Source organism: Pygocentrus nattereri, chromosome 29 (genome assembly GCF_015220715.1).
Source record: "Pygocentrus nattereri isolate fPygNat1 chromosome 29, fPygNat1.pri, whole genome shotgun sequence".
In the NCBI taxonomy this organism is placed as follows: domain Eukaryota; kingdom Metazoa; phylum Chordata; class Actinopteri; order Characiformes; family Serrasalmidae; genus Pygocentrus; species Pygocentrus nattereri.
Window position 1 is genome coordinate 9,383,274 of NC_051239.1, and position 14,435 is coordinate 9,397,708.

The following is a 14,435-nucleotide window of genomic DNA, read 5'->3' on the forward strand; positions in this document are numbered from 1 at the left end:
AACACTAGCAGCAGAAAACATACACAATAGTTCATTTGATCAGTCTTAAACGAAAACAGCTTTCTGAAGACTCTCGGGTGCCACTGCACTGCAGGAGCTCAGGTCATGCTTCTGCCTCCTCTGTTCACAAACAAATAAAACCACAGAGACTTGTAAAAAGTGAATGGAAACTGAATGTAAGAGAATGTCCCTCCTTCAGCTTGAGTTAGGTGAGGTGAAATTCCAAATACATTCAACTTCTGTTTCTCTCAACTTCTCTTTCTTTCTGTGGAGTTGTCTTTGGCTGTGCATGAGAGAGGTTGTACTAAAGCTATAAGCACCAGCTGTGACCATATGCAGTTTTAACCTCCTTTGATATCAGACACATCGATGACAGTGTGAGCTCTTTAAGATCTCTGCCTAAATACCGGCCGGCTTTGTGTGCTCAAGTCTGTGTGAGAGCAAATAAAGCACCCGTCAAAAGTTTGGAACATAGAGATTTTTTTGGCCACTGATCCAGCCTAAGTCCTTAAATATGATATATCAGCTGATGCTGAGCTGATGTATTTTGGCTGATAAAATACAGGGTGATTCAAAAAAGATTCATCTGATTTCAAAGCACTGTATTTTTACAACCGTGAGGTGCCTAGGAACCAATCACATACCAATTGAAAAGGGGGGCGTCATAGAGTTTCTGACTGTCCTTTCAGTCTGCGAGGAGATGCCGACCTCTACTTCAATAACGGTGAATCGGTCATAACAGTGCAGTGTGATTTTTGTTGGCAGTGAACCTCCAACAGCTCAGAGCGTTTGTCATTGGTTCCATAACACTGGATGATCTCCGAAATTGCATTGAAAAAGTTGGGAATGCAGTGACACCAGACATGCTCAACCGAGTATGGGATGAATTTGACCATGGCGTTGATGTTGTCCGTACAGCTGGAGGAGGTTCATATTGAGCCCTTGTCCAATCACATAATAACGTTTATGCGCCTAAAGCATTTACAATGTATTGCATATTCTGTAATGACTTATGAGTGAAATCATTTTGAAATCAGATGAATCTTTTTGAATCACCCTGTATAACCACACAATGCAGACTTCAAGTATATTGAAGTTATCTACATCTGATGTCCTACATGCTAATTACTTTTAAATGCTGTATGAACTGATCAGGCTGTTTTTTTTTATTGTGTTTTTTCCCCAAAAATGAGTTGTGGCCAATTCCTACCTTCTAGCTAGGTCTCTTTCTCGCACAAGGCTGGAAGGTTGAAGCCACAGCATCTTTTCAAACAACCACTAATGCGCCGTCATTGTACAGCTCAACACGCTTGAAGGAGAACACTAACTGTCAGCTGGACTTGGCTGGCTGTATCAGCTAACAGACACCCCAGTTAGCTTATCACTGTGCTGAATGTGCTCATTTTATTCATGTATAAGGTACAGTTTCAAAAGGCTGTGACACAATATATTGTTTAAAATGATTGCTCCCAGAATGAAGCTACAAAGTGAAGTTTTACTCATTTTAAAAGTTCACAGTAAGTCAGTGTGTCCTAACCCATAACCTAATGAGGAGCCGGATACAGTTTGAGATACAGGCTGAGGGACGATGTACACTTCTCTGCAAAAAAAGGCAAAACATTGAGCTTTTAATGGTCTTAACAACAAATCTTTTAAACAACTAAATTTTAAATACTTAATTAATTAAGTACTTTAGTTCACTTAGAGTTCTTGAAATGTTTTAAAATGTTTTTTCTGTGAAAGTGTTGTGGGTAAATTTGTGGACGGCATTTTACAGAAAGAAGAGTCAGTATTGTTCCGCTGAGCACTGATGGCTTCATACAATTGAAAATCATTACCTGTTTGTTTTTAATGTGAGACCAAATATTCTGTATGAAATCTGGACTCTGACCACGCTAAAACCATCACGAACAAACCTTTATACTGAGCTTGGCCCATGTTTCCTGCAGGAGAATGCACTTTTTTTGGGTGACTATTGACATCTAGTTGTTTGTCAGCGGTGCCTCATAGCTCTATTGCTAATGAACCTGATCTTGGCTTATCGACTACGTCTATGATAATTATGTAAATTCAGTGTTTCACCTAAATATTATTTTGATATAGCTGATACCTGATCCTTTTAAAAATGCTCAGATCGGCTCTGCTACCAAACTTTAAGATGTCTATTAAATTGCACTCACTAAATAATTTCAGAATCTTTAAGACGTTTTATGTAAAGCTTACAATTAAATGCATTCAATGTGTGTGTAAAACAAGTATGAATGTTGATGCCTTTGTGTGAATTTTTCCACACAGAAAGAGTCTTCTAAAAGGCGAGAAGAGGAGAGATGAGGATTGAATCTGAATCTCGTGTTAAATCATAGGTTTTATCTCATGCTAAATCTTAGGTTTCATTTGATCCATCTGCACCTTACTGTACATACTGCACTTTGTCTCCCCCATCATGCATCTTGCATATTTGATCACTCCACACTAGACACTTTATTTTGGTACCAATATCTGCACATTTTTGTTCAGTGTTGTCATTATATGCCGTTACCTGTGCCTCCTTGTACAGTCGTTATTGCACTGCCTTTTTCATCTTCAGTTATATATATTATTCCAGATTGTTGTATTTTTCTATATTTCTATATATTATTCTTCCTGTTGTATTGTTCACACTCTTATAATATTACTGTCCTGTGTTGTGTGACTACTAAATTTCCTTCAGGATCAATAAAGCATCCATCCATCCTTCCTACCTTCCTGCCTGCCTTCCTTCCTTCCTTCCTTCCTTCGTGGCTATATATGTCCCTGACCTCTTCTGAGGGTGGTTTGAGTGGTTGGGGTTGCAGTGCGTCTCCAAGACACGTTTGACCCCATTCACACCTGTACCTAGTGCTGCGTACTGATTGGATGACCCAAGACGTAAGATAATGCCAGGTGTGGACGGGCCTTTATGTATAAGGGATGGTCTGGCCAAGACTCCACTATGTCTTCAAGGAATTAAGTTTAGGGAGAAGACATAGTGATAAAACTTGAAAGTGTCATGAGAGCATAGAGAAAAAGATTTCATCGTATTAATGGAAAATAAGTGGCCGGTTTATCAGGACTATTGAGAAGCACCCACAAATACATCCATAGTGATATGCAAACAAATGTACACGTGTTCAAATTTTACCAGTTGACACATTTTCAGTCCCTGCAAAGCTAAAGATTTTTCTGAAGCTCATGAGATGTCAAAGTTTATTCCTGTTTTCAAACTGCCTGTCGTTCTTTATGAACTGAACCCTCGAAGAAAAAGACACACGACTCTTATTTGTCACTAGTTTAGTGAGTGATGCAAAACACAAGTAGAATGCCAAGTACAAAAAAAATGCCTGCTGTCTTGATTTGTTTTAGACAGTGATTTGCTTTTGATTCCTTACAATCGCCCGACATGGAAAACCACTGAACTATCATGAAAACGGGCCATGAGTGTCATTCAAAGACGGTTTTGGCATGAGTGTTACTGTAATAACTTATGCTGAAGACGGCAAAAACACAAACAAAAAAGGATTACACATTATGTGAAATTGTGACACGACGTATATACAACAGGTACAGAGGAAAACAAACATGTAATTCAAACAAACACTTGTGGCATATTAGTCCTTGGCCAGAACACGTTTTTGTTGGCAAGCTAACAAAGGTTTCCAATGAAAAAAGCTACTCATAATAGTCTCTTGCGGTCATTCTAGGTCAGTGTCCCGAAGATGTAATTGTGAAAGAAGTGTGATTAATGAAATTAATCAGAATTCTCAGTTTCAATGTTAACTACTGAACTTCCCAGGTGTGGAAAGCACTTCCATTAGAAACTCACCGTGTCTCAGCCAATGCAATCATAAACCTCAATCTGACAGTTACGAAAACAAAAACGAGAATACCACTTATCTGATATCAAATCGAAAAGGAAAAGGCGAAGGGATACATATATTTATACATAATGCATGTATAAAAGTGGAAAACAGGTCAGGTAATTGTGCTCTCGTACACCTTTACAGATGTGTATTGTGCAAAGTAAGGTGTTGCATAAATTACATCCACTTATTTTTTGCATTGATAGTCCAAAAGACCCGTGCGCAGTCACCTTTCTAGGGTTATCCTGCTCTCCGTATCTCACCTGGCATTTCTCCAGGAGCTATTGTTTCTTTGGAGCTCCACCCCCCACTCCAGAATGTTCCACCCAGATCTTTTACTGAAAGCACTATTGCACAAGCGAATGACTAACATAAAAGAGTGAACGTTTCCTTTGGTACAATTAAGATGGCTTTTGTTTTTTTGCTCTTTGATCTGTGGGTTAAGTACATTTATGATTAAAAACAAAAATAAAAATAGCCTAGACCAAAGAAATGTCAAAGTTCCATGCTTTGACATTGTCAAGTACACTAGTGTCATTGCACGTTAGCATAGGCCTGTAATGATTTATCTACAAACTTCCAACACAAGCAGGTTGGTGGATGTCTTGGTAAATAAAAAATGTATGTATATTGCAACTTTTCCCACTGAATACATATCTCAAATGAATTGTACATTATGGTGTCTTTCTGGGCTTTTTTAGTAAAATTCTGTAGCTGCTTGAATTTTGCCTTTGGGAAACGGCTCTATATATATATATATATATATATATATATATATATATATATATATATATATATATATATATATATATATATACACGCATCCATTAATTTTGGCATGGGTCAATGCTTTTCCCTGCAAGTACTGTTCTCTATCTTCTCAGGAGTTCATTAACAAGCAAATTGCGTGAAGTGAATTTCCATTTTGTCACTGGGGGTGAGCAGTGGTGGTCGTTTTGTGAGAGTCTGCTGTTAAGCTTTGAAGGCTTGACTGGTTTGTTCAGTGTCGTCTGGAATAATACTTCCTCTAGTCCTGGTAGTTTTATGGCTTAAAAGTGAGTTGTATTCCATTTCCTAGCATTTTTCAAGAGAGCAGACGCTTTGTTTCCTCTGGTGGGTCCAAGCATTTAGGTTTTTACTGTCAAAAGCCACAACCATGTTGTGGTTTAGCAAACAAGAGAAGGAGGATATGGGAAAATTGAGTCCTTTGCACTTCCTGCCCTCAGGTTTTTACTTCTCGAGTCTTCTGGTGACGTCCCGCCGTCAAGTTTTTTATTTCCTGTTCCTCTCCCTCCAATCAGAGCCTCAGCCCTAAAGAGAGGGGCGTGGCGGTGGGCGCTCAGGTGGTGGAGCTCTCCCTGGGGGTGGAGCCTGAGGAGGAGGAGGCGGAGGCAGAGAGCCTGTGGGTGTGGTCGGAGCAAAGAAAAGAGGTGAGGAGGGTGGAGACCAGGCTGGGGGTGGTGAGTATGAGGGAGGAGGAGTGATGGGTGGGGATGGAGTGATGGAAAGAGGAGGTGGAGAGGATGGAGGAGCGCGGGGTGGAGGAGGTAGCTGGGTCTGGGGTGGTGGGGGGCTGCAGCCTTGCTGGGGCTTGTAGATAGGGGTGGAGTGACTGTAGGCAGGGTAACGGGGCGGGGTGTTCTTGATGCGGGTGAAGTTCATACAGCGACCCTGGAAAGATATAATTAGAGGGGTTGTCAGTTACATGTCGTTAGCGTAGCAATATTCAATATAGAACCATATTCTGTGCTGTATGCTGTGTGTGTTTCATGATGGAGCAATCAAGAAAATTTACATTTACATTAAGAAGTTTTTCTTCTGTAAAATTCATGTTTAAGAGATTTTCATAAGACAGCAACAATACATTTAATATATTTTGATATAACTTTTTGATCATAGAAAAACAGCTTGTATAAAATCAGGACCAACTTTGTCTTCAGTTTCAAAGATTAACCTTTATTTACAAAATGTTAGTAAATCATACCATAAGCAAAATAGTAATAGTAGCATGTCAACCCAGTTGTTTTTCCAGAATGACTCCCCATTGTTAGCCAACCCTTTTGTATGGCTTTTGAAATCTACGTAAAGGCTTGAAAACTGGAGTTCTTAAAACATAAAATGAGGCTTTTGCTTTGGCATCCACTACAAAGGACCCCAGGAGGTTCCTCCTTGGATCGCCTTTGTAATAAAACGTTTAGCTTTTGTCACTGACGTCACTCAGCATCGCTGTGTTAGAGGTGGGAATGTGCAGTGTTACATTACTTCATCGTTGGACTGCTGGTTGGTCTGAGCAGGTGAAGTGGCCAGCAGCATAAAAATGTCTCTCCAACATGTAGCTAAGCTGTAATCAAGCTGAATGTTTCCACCAGATACAGTCTCAACACCCCATGTTTTATGGTGGAGGCCACAACAGGCCCAGATTTGGGGTGAGGAATGAATGTTACCTCCTGCAGTGAGGTTCATACTGAGGAAGCTGTAAAAGCCAGACCTTAACTTGTTTTCTCGAAACGCTTAAAGAAAATAACAGAGCTCCACTTCCCCTCAGCTAATGAAGAGGTTTATGGACTGGTCACATATCACTACACGACAGCTTCTTCGGAAACAGTCTAATTTACCCAGTTTTCCCATCGTTATCTATAAAAGTATCTATAAAAGTGGACAGAAGCTAATAAGCTAACAAGTGGCTAATAAAAACAATAGTAGCAGCCTGAATTTTGCCTGTACTTTCATCTATTTAACATTTAACATCTTCATGTGCTTTAAATCAAGTATGTGATGATTTAGACATGCATTGTGTACAATGGCAAAGTTTCCATTACTTGTTAGCAAAGTACAGAACCAAACATGTCTTGGTTGATTGCCTACGTTTTGGTGAGGGGTAAATTGTGCAAGTTTGATTTTTGGCCAAACATCACTTTAACGCCTCACGCCTGAGGGTCCAAACCCTAATGCTTTTTGTTATACTCTGTTTATTCAGGCTATTTTTGGTTTCACGTCGCATGTTAGCAAGTGCATTAAAGAACTTTGTATGAAATGCCTACGTTCTGTCATCATCAGAGGAGTGTGCACTTCACGTCTCATTCGGATGGAGAAAATTAACAACCTCTCTTTTATCCTCTCAGGAAAAAAAGGTAACTTTTGGCATTTTACGCCTTTTTTTCCAAGTTGACTTTTGACTTTTTCATTGGACCAAATTGTAATTAAACATTTCATCTCCTCCTCTTCCCAGGGGCTACCACCATCTTCAATTCCCTCCCAGTTCTTTTTCTTCCTCTGTTGTTTTATAGCTGATGCTCGCCTGCCTCAACTTCCTGCAATTTGTCCGAAAGTTCAAACTATTCAAAAAAAGTGTTTTGCACGGCAAACGAACCAAACTATGGTTCAGTTTGATCCGGACCAAGATCACCTTTTTTTTTTTTGGTCCGAGCAAATTTTGGGCCATTGATCTGGGCCATCGTCTGAGGCACCTTTCACAACTGCGATTTTGGCTCGGACCAAACAAGGCTGGTGTGAAAGCATCCTTATGTACTAAACCTCAAACACAAGTAATAATAATGCAGAACATCAGTAAATGGGGGTTTTTTCCTTGCAAGGAGTTAAACAGCACTTATTGGACAGAATTAATCAGATCATTTTTTCCACCGCTTGTTTCAAGCCTCCTCTGACCAACAAAGGCTTTCTTTCTAGTTTTTACTTTCCGACCATCAAGCCAAGCTTTCTCTCTTTCTCTCTCTCTTTCTTCCACACACACAGTTTCCCTTAATGCTGTTTCTTAAATCTAAATTCCTCCATCATCCAATGGTCAATGGTTACATAATATTGAAGTGTGTCCATGCTCTTCCTCCCTCTCTCTCTCTTTTTCATCTCTATATCCTTTGTTTCCATGTCATCTGTCTATCCTGATGAAACCTCCACCAAAACGCAAGTCTTTCCTAATATTTCTAACTACATATCAACAAAATAGAACTACAAAGCAAACTAAGGGGAATTTTTCCGAGATCAAGTCTATTTAGACAGTTGCTGCAGTTTTAGAAGTTAGCGATCAGCAGTTTTAGCAATCATTAGCTAATTATAGAGCAAATTCACTCCAGAAATACTAGCGTACACTTAATAGTTGACAGATCTTTTATATAGGACAGCTATCTGAGAAAAGCACTTGAACATGTAGCAGAGGCTGCATTCTTTGAAAATTAGATTGATCCAGTTACTGACTCCAAAACTGTGCATGACTGCAGTTGCTATGCTAACCAAGATACACAACCTCTACACACACAACACATTAATGTTCAGAAACTGGGTCAGGCTCGATGATTTGTGGAATTTTGGGGTTTCTCAGTGCTCATCCAACAAACGACACGATTCCTCTGGACTGCTGACTATGCGCATGTCCTTCAGAGCTCACTCTGGGGCTCAGGAAGGAAATTTAGAGCAACTAGCGACTTGGGGGTGGGTATTAATCTCTTTCCCAAAACCATACCACAGCGTTCCGACCGAGGCCAGACGCCTCCCCAGGTGTCAGGGCATATTTTAAAGTTGGACGCGTGTAATGGTTTTCCCAGCCAGCGCTGAAATGAACTGTTTAAATCTAGCGCACTGTATGCATTCGCAGCCGTCTAGATGCCAGCTCACAACACACATGCCTGACGGCACATCTGTGTGTGTGTTTGTTTCGCTGCTCACAGCTGTTTCCTCTTGACTTCATGCACACTCCCCTTGTTCATACTTTAAAGAACCACTCCACCACATTTCACAAGTCTCCACAACAATTAAGCATGCTGAATTGATGAATGCTGTGCTGTTTGCAGCTACTGCATGTTGACTTTAACCCTGCAGGAGTTGTGGCTATTGGAGGTGACTATTATTAGCGATATTCTGGCTTTTAAAAGCAATTCATAAATGCAGATTTGAGCCTGAACCGACTGCAACATAATATAAATGCAGTTCATTATGTATTTTTCTAGAATTTATTAAAAAAATATATATAATATCTTAGTAATACAGCAAAACAGCTGCAGAAGTCTGAAGGTTATACATGCTCAGCTTATGAGGAGTATCATGACATTTTGCTACTAAGATTTTGGCCTTTAATGCCTCATTACAGTATGGCTTGTTTTAAAAACAAAGCCCAAGGGATGCATTCAGCCATGGTGTCCAATGAAAGTATGAATGCAGAATTTGGAAATATTGATGGAACCGCCTTGTAGAAGAAAAATGGCACTGGCTAAGCCATGTCGACGCCAACTGTGACTCATAGCTGGGCTCGAGCAAAGAGCAGGACATAAGGCTGAGGCCTGGCTCTCAGGAGAGGATAAGGGTGGGGGTGCATTTCTGCGCCATTAATGACAACACCCTCGGCGTGCGGCTCTCACTGCACACAGTGCAAGTCTCGTTTACCACCATCTTGTAACAAAGACCAACTAGCTGCAGTAGGCATTCTGTGTTTTCTGTTTTCACTCACTGTTTCAATGAGGTTAATGAGGGTGGGAAGTAATGAACTACAGTCAATACAGTACATTTTCCCTATAATTTGAACCATACTAATGAGAGTGATGTTACTTTTGTATGTGTCTTCCAACTTCCAGTCTGAGGGAGCAGTTAGCTGGCCAGCGACCTGAGACAGCACTTTATCAAACCTTAAGTTGTTGGGTTTGTTTTATTTTAGTTCTTTCTGGCTAGCTAATTTGATATAACGTAAGCCAACATTCATGATTCTGCTAATTGGATACTCCCTTAAATGGCCAGAGGCAAGTTTTATTACATGCTTCTATAACTTAAGAATAGCTCAGCCAGTTTGCATTGAAATGCCTTTATAATAAGTCTTTGTATGTAATAAGCTTGGGATTTTTTTACATTATCATCTTCGTTAACCGCTCAGTCCAGATAGGGTCATGGTAGCAGTTGAGAGAGCAGAGAATCCCAGATGACCCTGTCCCCCGCAACTTCCTCCAGCTCATTCCTGGGGACCCCAAGCCGCTCCCAGGCCAACTTGGAGATATAATCCCTCCAGCGGGTCCTAGGACGACGACCGTGCCTTGTACACCCCCACCGTGTAGCCCGCCACCCTACGAAGAAAGCTCATTTCCACCGCTTGTATTCGCAATCTCATTCTTTCGGTCATTACCCACAGCTCATGACCATAGGTGAGGGTCAGGATGTAGACCGTCCAGTAAACAGAGAGCTTCACCTCATGGCTCAGCTCCCTATTCACCACTACAGTCCAGTACAGTGACCGCATTACTGCTGCCGCCCTCCCAACCTGCAGTCGATCTCACGATCCCTCTTCCCGTCACTTGTGAACAAGACCCCGAGATACATAAACTCCTCCACCTGGGGCAAGTCCTTTCCCCTTATCCGGAAATGGGCATGCCATCCTTTTCTGGGCTAAGACCATGGACTCAGACTTGGAGGTGCTGATCCACATACCAACCGCTTCACTCTCAGCTGCAAAATTTTACAAGAAACGGATCTACTTTTGCGGAAATGTTTCCTGCTCAAGATGTGAAAAAGGCAGCTATAGCTGAGCTACACTGAGTAAAGTAAATCTGCTTATTTTTAGCCTGAACCATCAGCACATACTGAGACACATTCACAAAAAAATCGGTAAAATGGACATATAATTGATTTGATATGATTTTTGTTGAAAAGACAAAATGGCTCTTCTTAACATTTGGACTGTGGCCCCTGCTTTATATTGAAGTGAATTATCACATCAGTGGCAGCTCAGTCAATATGTTGATTTTCTCATTTATGTAGAATATATGACAATTTAAAACATAGTTGTCTATATTCGCTCATAGTGCCTTTCATGTGATGCCCTGTCCTGCTCTCCAACTCCAGTTCAAGGCAACAGACTGAATCTCTCATTGCATAACATAACCACTGACATGTCCATTTGTTGCCAAACTATGTGGTCCAAGATTATTATGGCTTTCTCTACACAGGCCTGCTGGTCCAGGCTACAGAGTGGAAAGTATGATGCATATCTAAGAAGGCATTCTCTCTTCACTATAAAGCAGGCACAACTGAAGACAGTGACTGTGTCTTTACACTTAAACTCTGTCTTGTCCCCTTAACCCCTGTCCACACCTGGACACCCAATTATTAATAGCAGTTTCTGAATAAATCTTAAGATGAATGCTTAGACATTGCAGTTGTCACTGGCAAGAACCAAAGTATGTCATTTTATATGAATTACGTGGACAAATTCTGTCAAAAGTGCAGATTCTTAATTAATCAATCTCACATTTGTAAGTAAACATATTTATAAAAAATACAGTCTTCTCAACAGAAAAAAGTCAGTCATGCAATTCAAATGTACATGTAATTCAGTACTTAAACTATCTAATTAATAATGCAATTACATTTAAATAGCAAAGCAATATCTCCTCCGTTCCTCAGAGTTATAACTATATAATAAACCTGCAGTCTAAGAGGTCAACCTGGAAGAAGAATTTCCAAAAAGTTATTTTACATAAGTAAGATAAATGACGTACTTCCCAAAATAACCATGTCTTTAATCTGGCTGTCGGTGCTGTAGGAAAATGGTAAATACATTTCCGCCTCTGTCTGTTTGCCTGGGCTGGGAGAAAAGGCATGTAACAGGTGGCTTTCTCATTTTCAGTCTTTTGGGCATTATTTTTCGATCTAGGATCGAGGCATGTTTAGGAACGCGGGAGGGAAAATAAGTACATGCCCCTGAGGACGAGCTCCGAGCTGAGTTGGTGCTTCCATGCGCCATTAAACTCCTGACATGTGTTTATAGTCTGCTGATCCTCTCATTTTAGGTCAAGCGACAAAATGAAACTCCTCCGCTTGTTTTCATTTCGTTCCTTCACCACTATATTCTTTGGAAGATCACTGTTGAAATGCATCCTGATACTGGAAACTGAGGAAAGGCTTCCAGATGGAGATCATTAGTGTTTACACTGTTTAACCTCTTTAAAGGCTTCTTACATTCTAAGCCTTCTTATTCAGTTACTACGTGGACTGGCTGAGATTTCTTATAAAGCAGGTTCTGGCTATTTAGTTTAAAGGACAGAGTTATTCTTGTTATTTTGCTTTACATTTGAATTACACTCTACTGGCCTGTTGGAGTCACCTCTGAATTTCTTCTGTCTGCTTCCAACTCAAAAAATGACAAAAAAACCCACAAAAACTTCATCAAATTCAAGTCATATATATATAAAGTAACTCTTCTTTACAAACAAATGTGGTACTGATTGAAAGCTTAGAATCTGCACTTTCTTTGCTTGTTTCATTGAGCTACAATAATTCTTATAAAATGTGTCCCTCATTACTCTTTGCTCCTTGCCCATCTGCACTGTCTGTTAGTGTTTATTACTGTACAGCTGTAACCTTGGAAAAATGATTGTTTCTGCTGTGCAATCTAAGCTAAGAAAGCAGCTTCTGGAAGACTTTAAGACTCAATTTCATGACTCTCTTTGGATTAAACCAACCAATATGACTTTGATTATTACTTTGCACCTCAAACGTTGCTTCACATTTTCTTAATTTAAAATCCACAGACAGACTCTGTTCATACAAGCAGCTGTCTAACACGATAAGTGTGATGTTGAAAAATGGCAAAATATTTATTTCCTGATTTTCTGATATTACAAGATGTTAGAATTGTGTAAGATTTTGGCTGCAAAAAGTTCGTCTGTGGGACAACAGTTAGTATCAATAATGATAGACAGTGGAGTTGAGAATAAACTTTGAGTTTCATTTTTCTTGTACAGAAAGAAATTACCTTTCTAAACTCATTGAGGACGGTTGCTGGTCAATTTTTTCGTTTGTGAGGGTTGGAAGAAGCATGTCGGCTAGCATTGCACTGGGAATGTGGTGCTATCCACCAAGAGAGACTTCTGGCCATGGACGGTTGTCGCATCATCAGGAATAATAACTCCATTTTCACCAAAACAACACATGTTTGAACACACTTGATGGAATGTATGCTTTTCAAAATCATACGTTTTGATCAAAAGGTTTTCATTTAAATGGCCAAAATTAGTTTTAAGACCAGCATAAACAGTAAAGTTACTCCTGTATGAATCCTAACCATGTAGTCAGTCACTATTGAACCTATTTTTAGCTCTTCTGTTTCATATCAAAACTTTGTATCCTCAAGATAACTGTACAGGGGAAAGAAGAAACATGCTTCTAGCAAGATTTTAGTTCAAGTAATTTTGGACCACTTGGACCGCTCCAAACACACACCTATTCTAAGCCACTTATCCTCCTGGGTCACAGGGGGAGCTAGTGCCTATCCCAGTGGTCATTGGGCAGAAGGCAGGATACAACCTGGACATGCTGCCAGTCCATCACAGGGCAGACAGACATATACATTTACACCTCGGGGCAATTTGGAGTGTTCAGTTGGCCTAATTGCATGTTTTTGGACCATCCATGTAGACCAATGAAGAACTCCACACAGAAAGGACTCTGGTTACCCAGCCAGGAATCAAACCCAAGCCCTTTTTGCTGTGAGGAGACAGTGCTAGTCGCTGCGCCACCGTGCCACCCAAGTTTCTCCATTCATCAGGAAATTTTGACACCATGTAAAGAGCAACTGGCACGATCACATTATGAAAAAAATACAAATGAACAAAAATTGGAGATGTTTTGTTCCGATGCCTGTGCATTGAAGGTTACAGCCCAGAGTCATGATTTCATTTCATTGGACTGTAAACACAAGCCAGCACTAACAGCTCAAGCTAACAAATCTTATCCTGTTATCTATATCGGAGCAGCCAGTCACTTTCTCTCACGTCAGCATGCCGCCACAGCTATACTGTGTAGAATACGCTGGGTCTGCAGTGTGCAGACATAAGTCCTCAGATCTATCTTATCTGCATCTATGCTAAACACACTGTGAGCTTTCCTGTGTCAGTGGGAATCTGCTTTTCATTTTCTCTCTGGCTGTAAGATGCTGCTGTATTCCTCTGCTCTCATCCGGCCTGGGGAAAGCTTCGTAAAGCCAAGCTTTATGATTTTGACTGACAGGTTTAAAGGTTGCTTAGAAGTTCAACATGTTGGGCTGGAGGAAAAGGATGAATGATTAGATCAACACACTTTAATACCTAGTAAACCTTCTGTAGAGAGTTTGCACAGCTGAGGATATACAGTAAGACCGTAATTACTGTTGGCCAGTGCTGGTGAACGTTCTTTTTCTTGTCCTTTGCTTGATTTTTACTCAGTTTTCTCCCCATTCGTAGTGTTTTAGGCGGTTGCTTTGGCAAACTACACACCTGATTGTTTTTTTTGTTTTAAGTAAAGGCTTTAATGGTTAATTTCTTGAAATGTGTGTCAGCTCGTGAAGTTCCCTGAGGTTGTATGGATTTATTTCCGGAACAAATCCTAAATGAAAAAATATTGGATTGCCATAAAGCTTAAACCTATTTTTGTGCAGAAGAAATCCAGAGCATTTAAATGTAAACAGTAATGCAGTCTGTCTGATTCACTGATTTAAAAGAATACACCATCAGCTTAATTGCTGAATCAAATGTAATATGGTTAATAATTGCCCACCAATGTGTTGGCTTCATACATTAAAACCAG

General features: G+C 40.2%; 1 protein-coding gene and 1 long non-coding RNA gene across 2 annotated transcripts in view; one reads left to right on the forward strand and one right to left on the reverse strand.

Moving 5' to 3' along the window:
* Positions 1 to 14,435, forward strand: part of LOC108426672 — a 44,646-nt gene that overhangs the window by 5,907 nt on the left and 24,304 nt on the right. The gene's annotated exons all lie outside the window — the stretch shown is intronic.
* Positions 4,682 to 14,435, reverse strand: part of antxr1a (ANTXR cell adhesion molecule 1a) — a 52,424-nt gene continuing 42,670 nt past the window's right edge. The window contains exon 18 of the mRNA XM_017696330.2: positions 4,682 to 5,549. Within this exon, the coding sequence (XP_017551819.1) occupies positions 5,190 to 5,549 (360 nt within the window). The 3' untranslated portion in view covers positions 4,682 to 5,189. The remainder of the gene's footprint in view (positions 5,550 to 14,435) is intronic.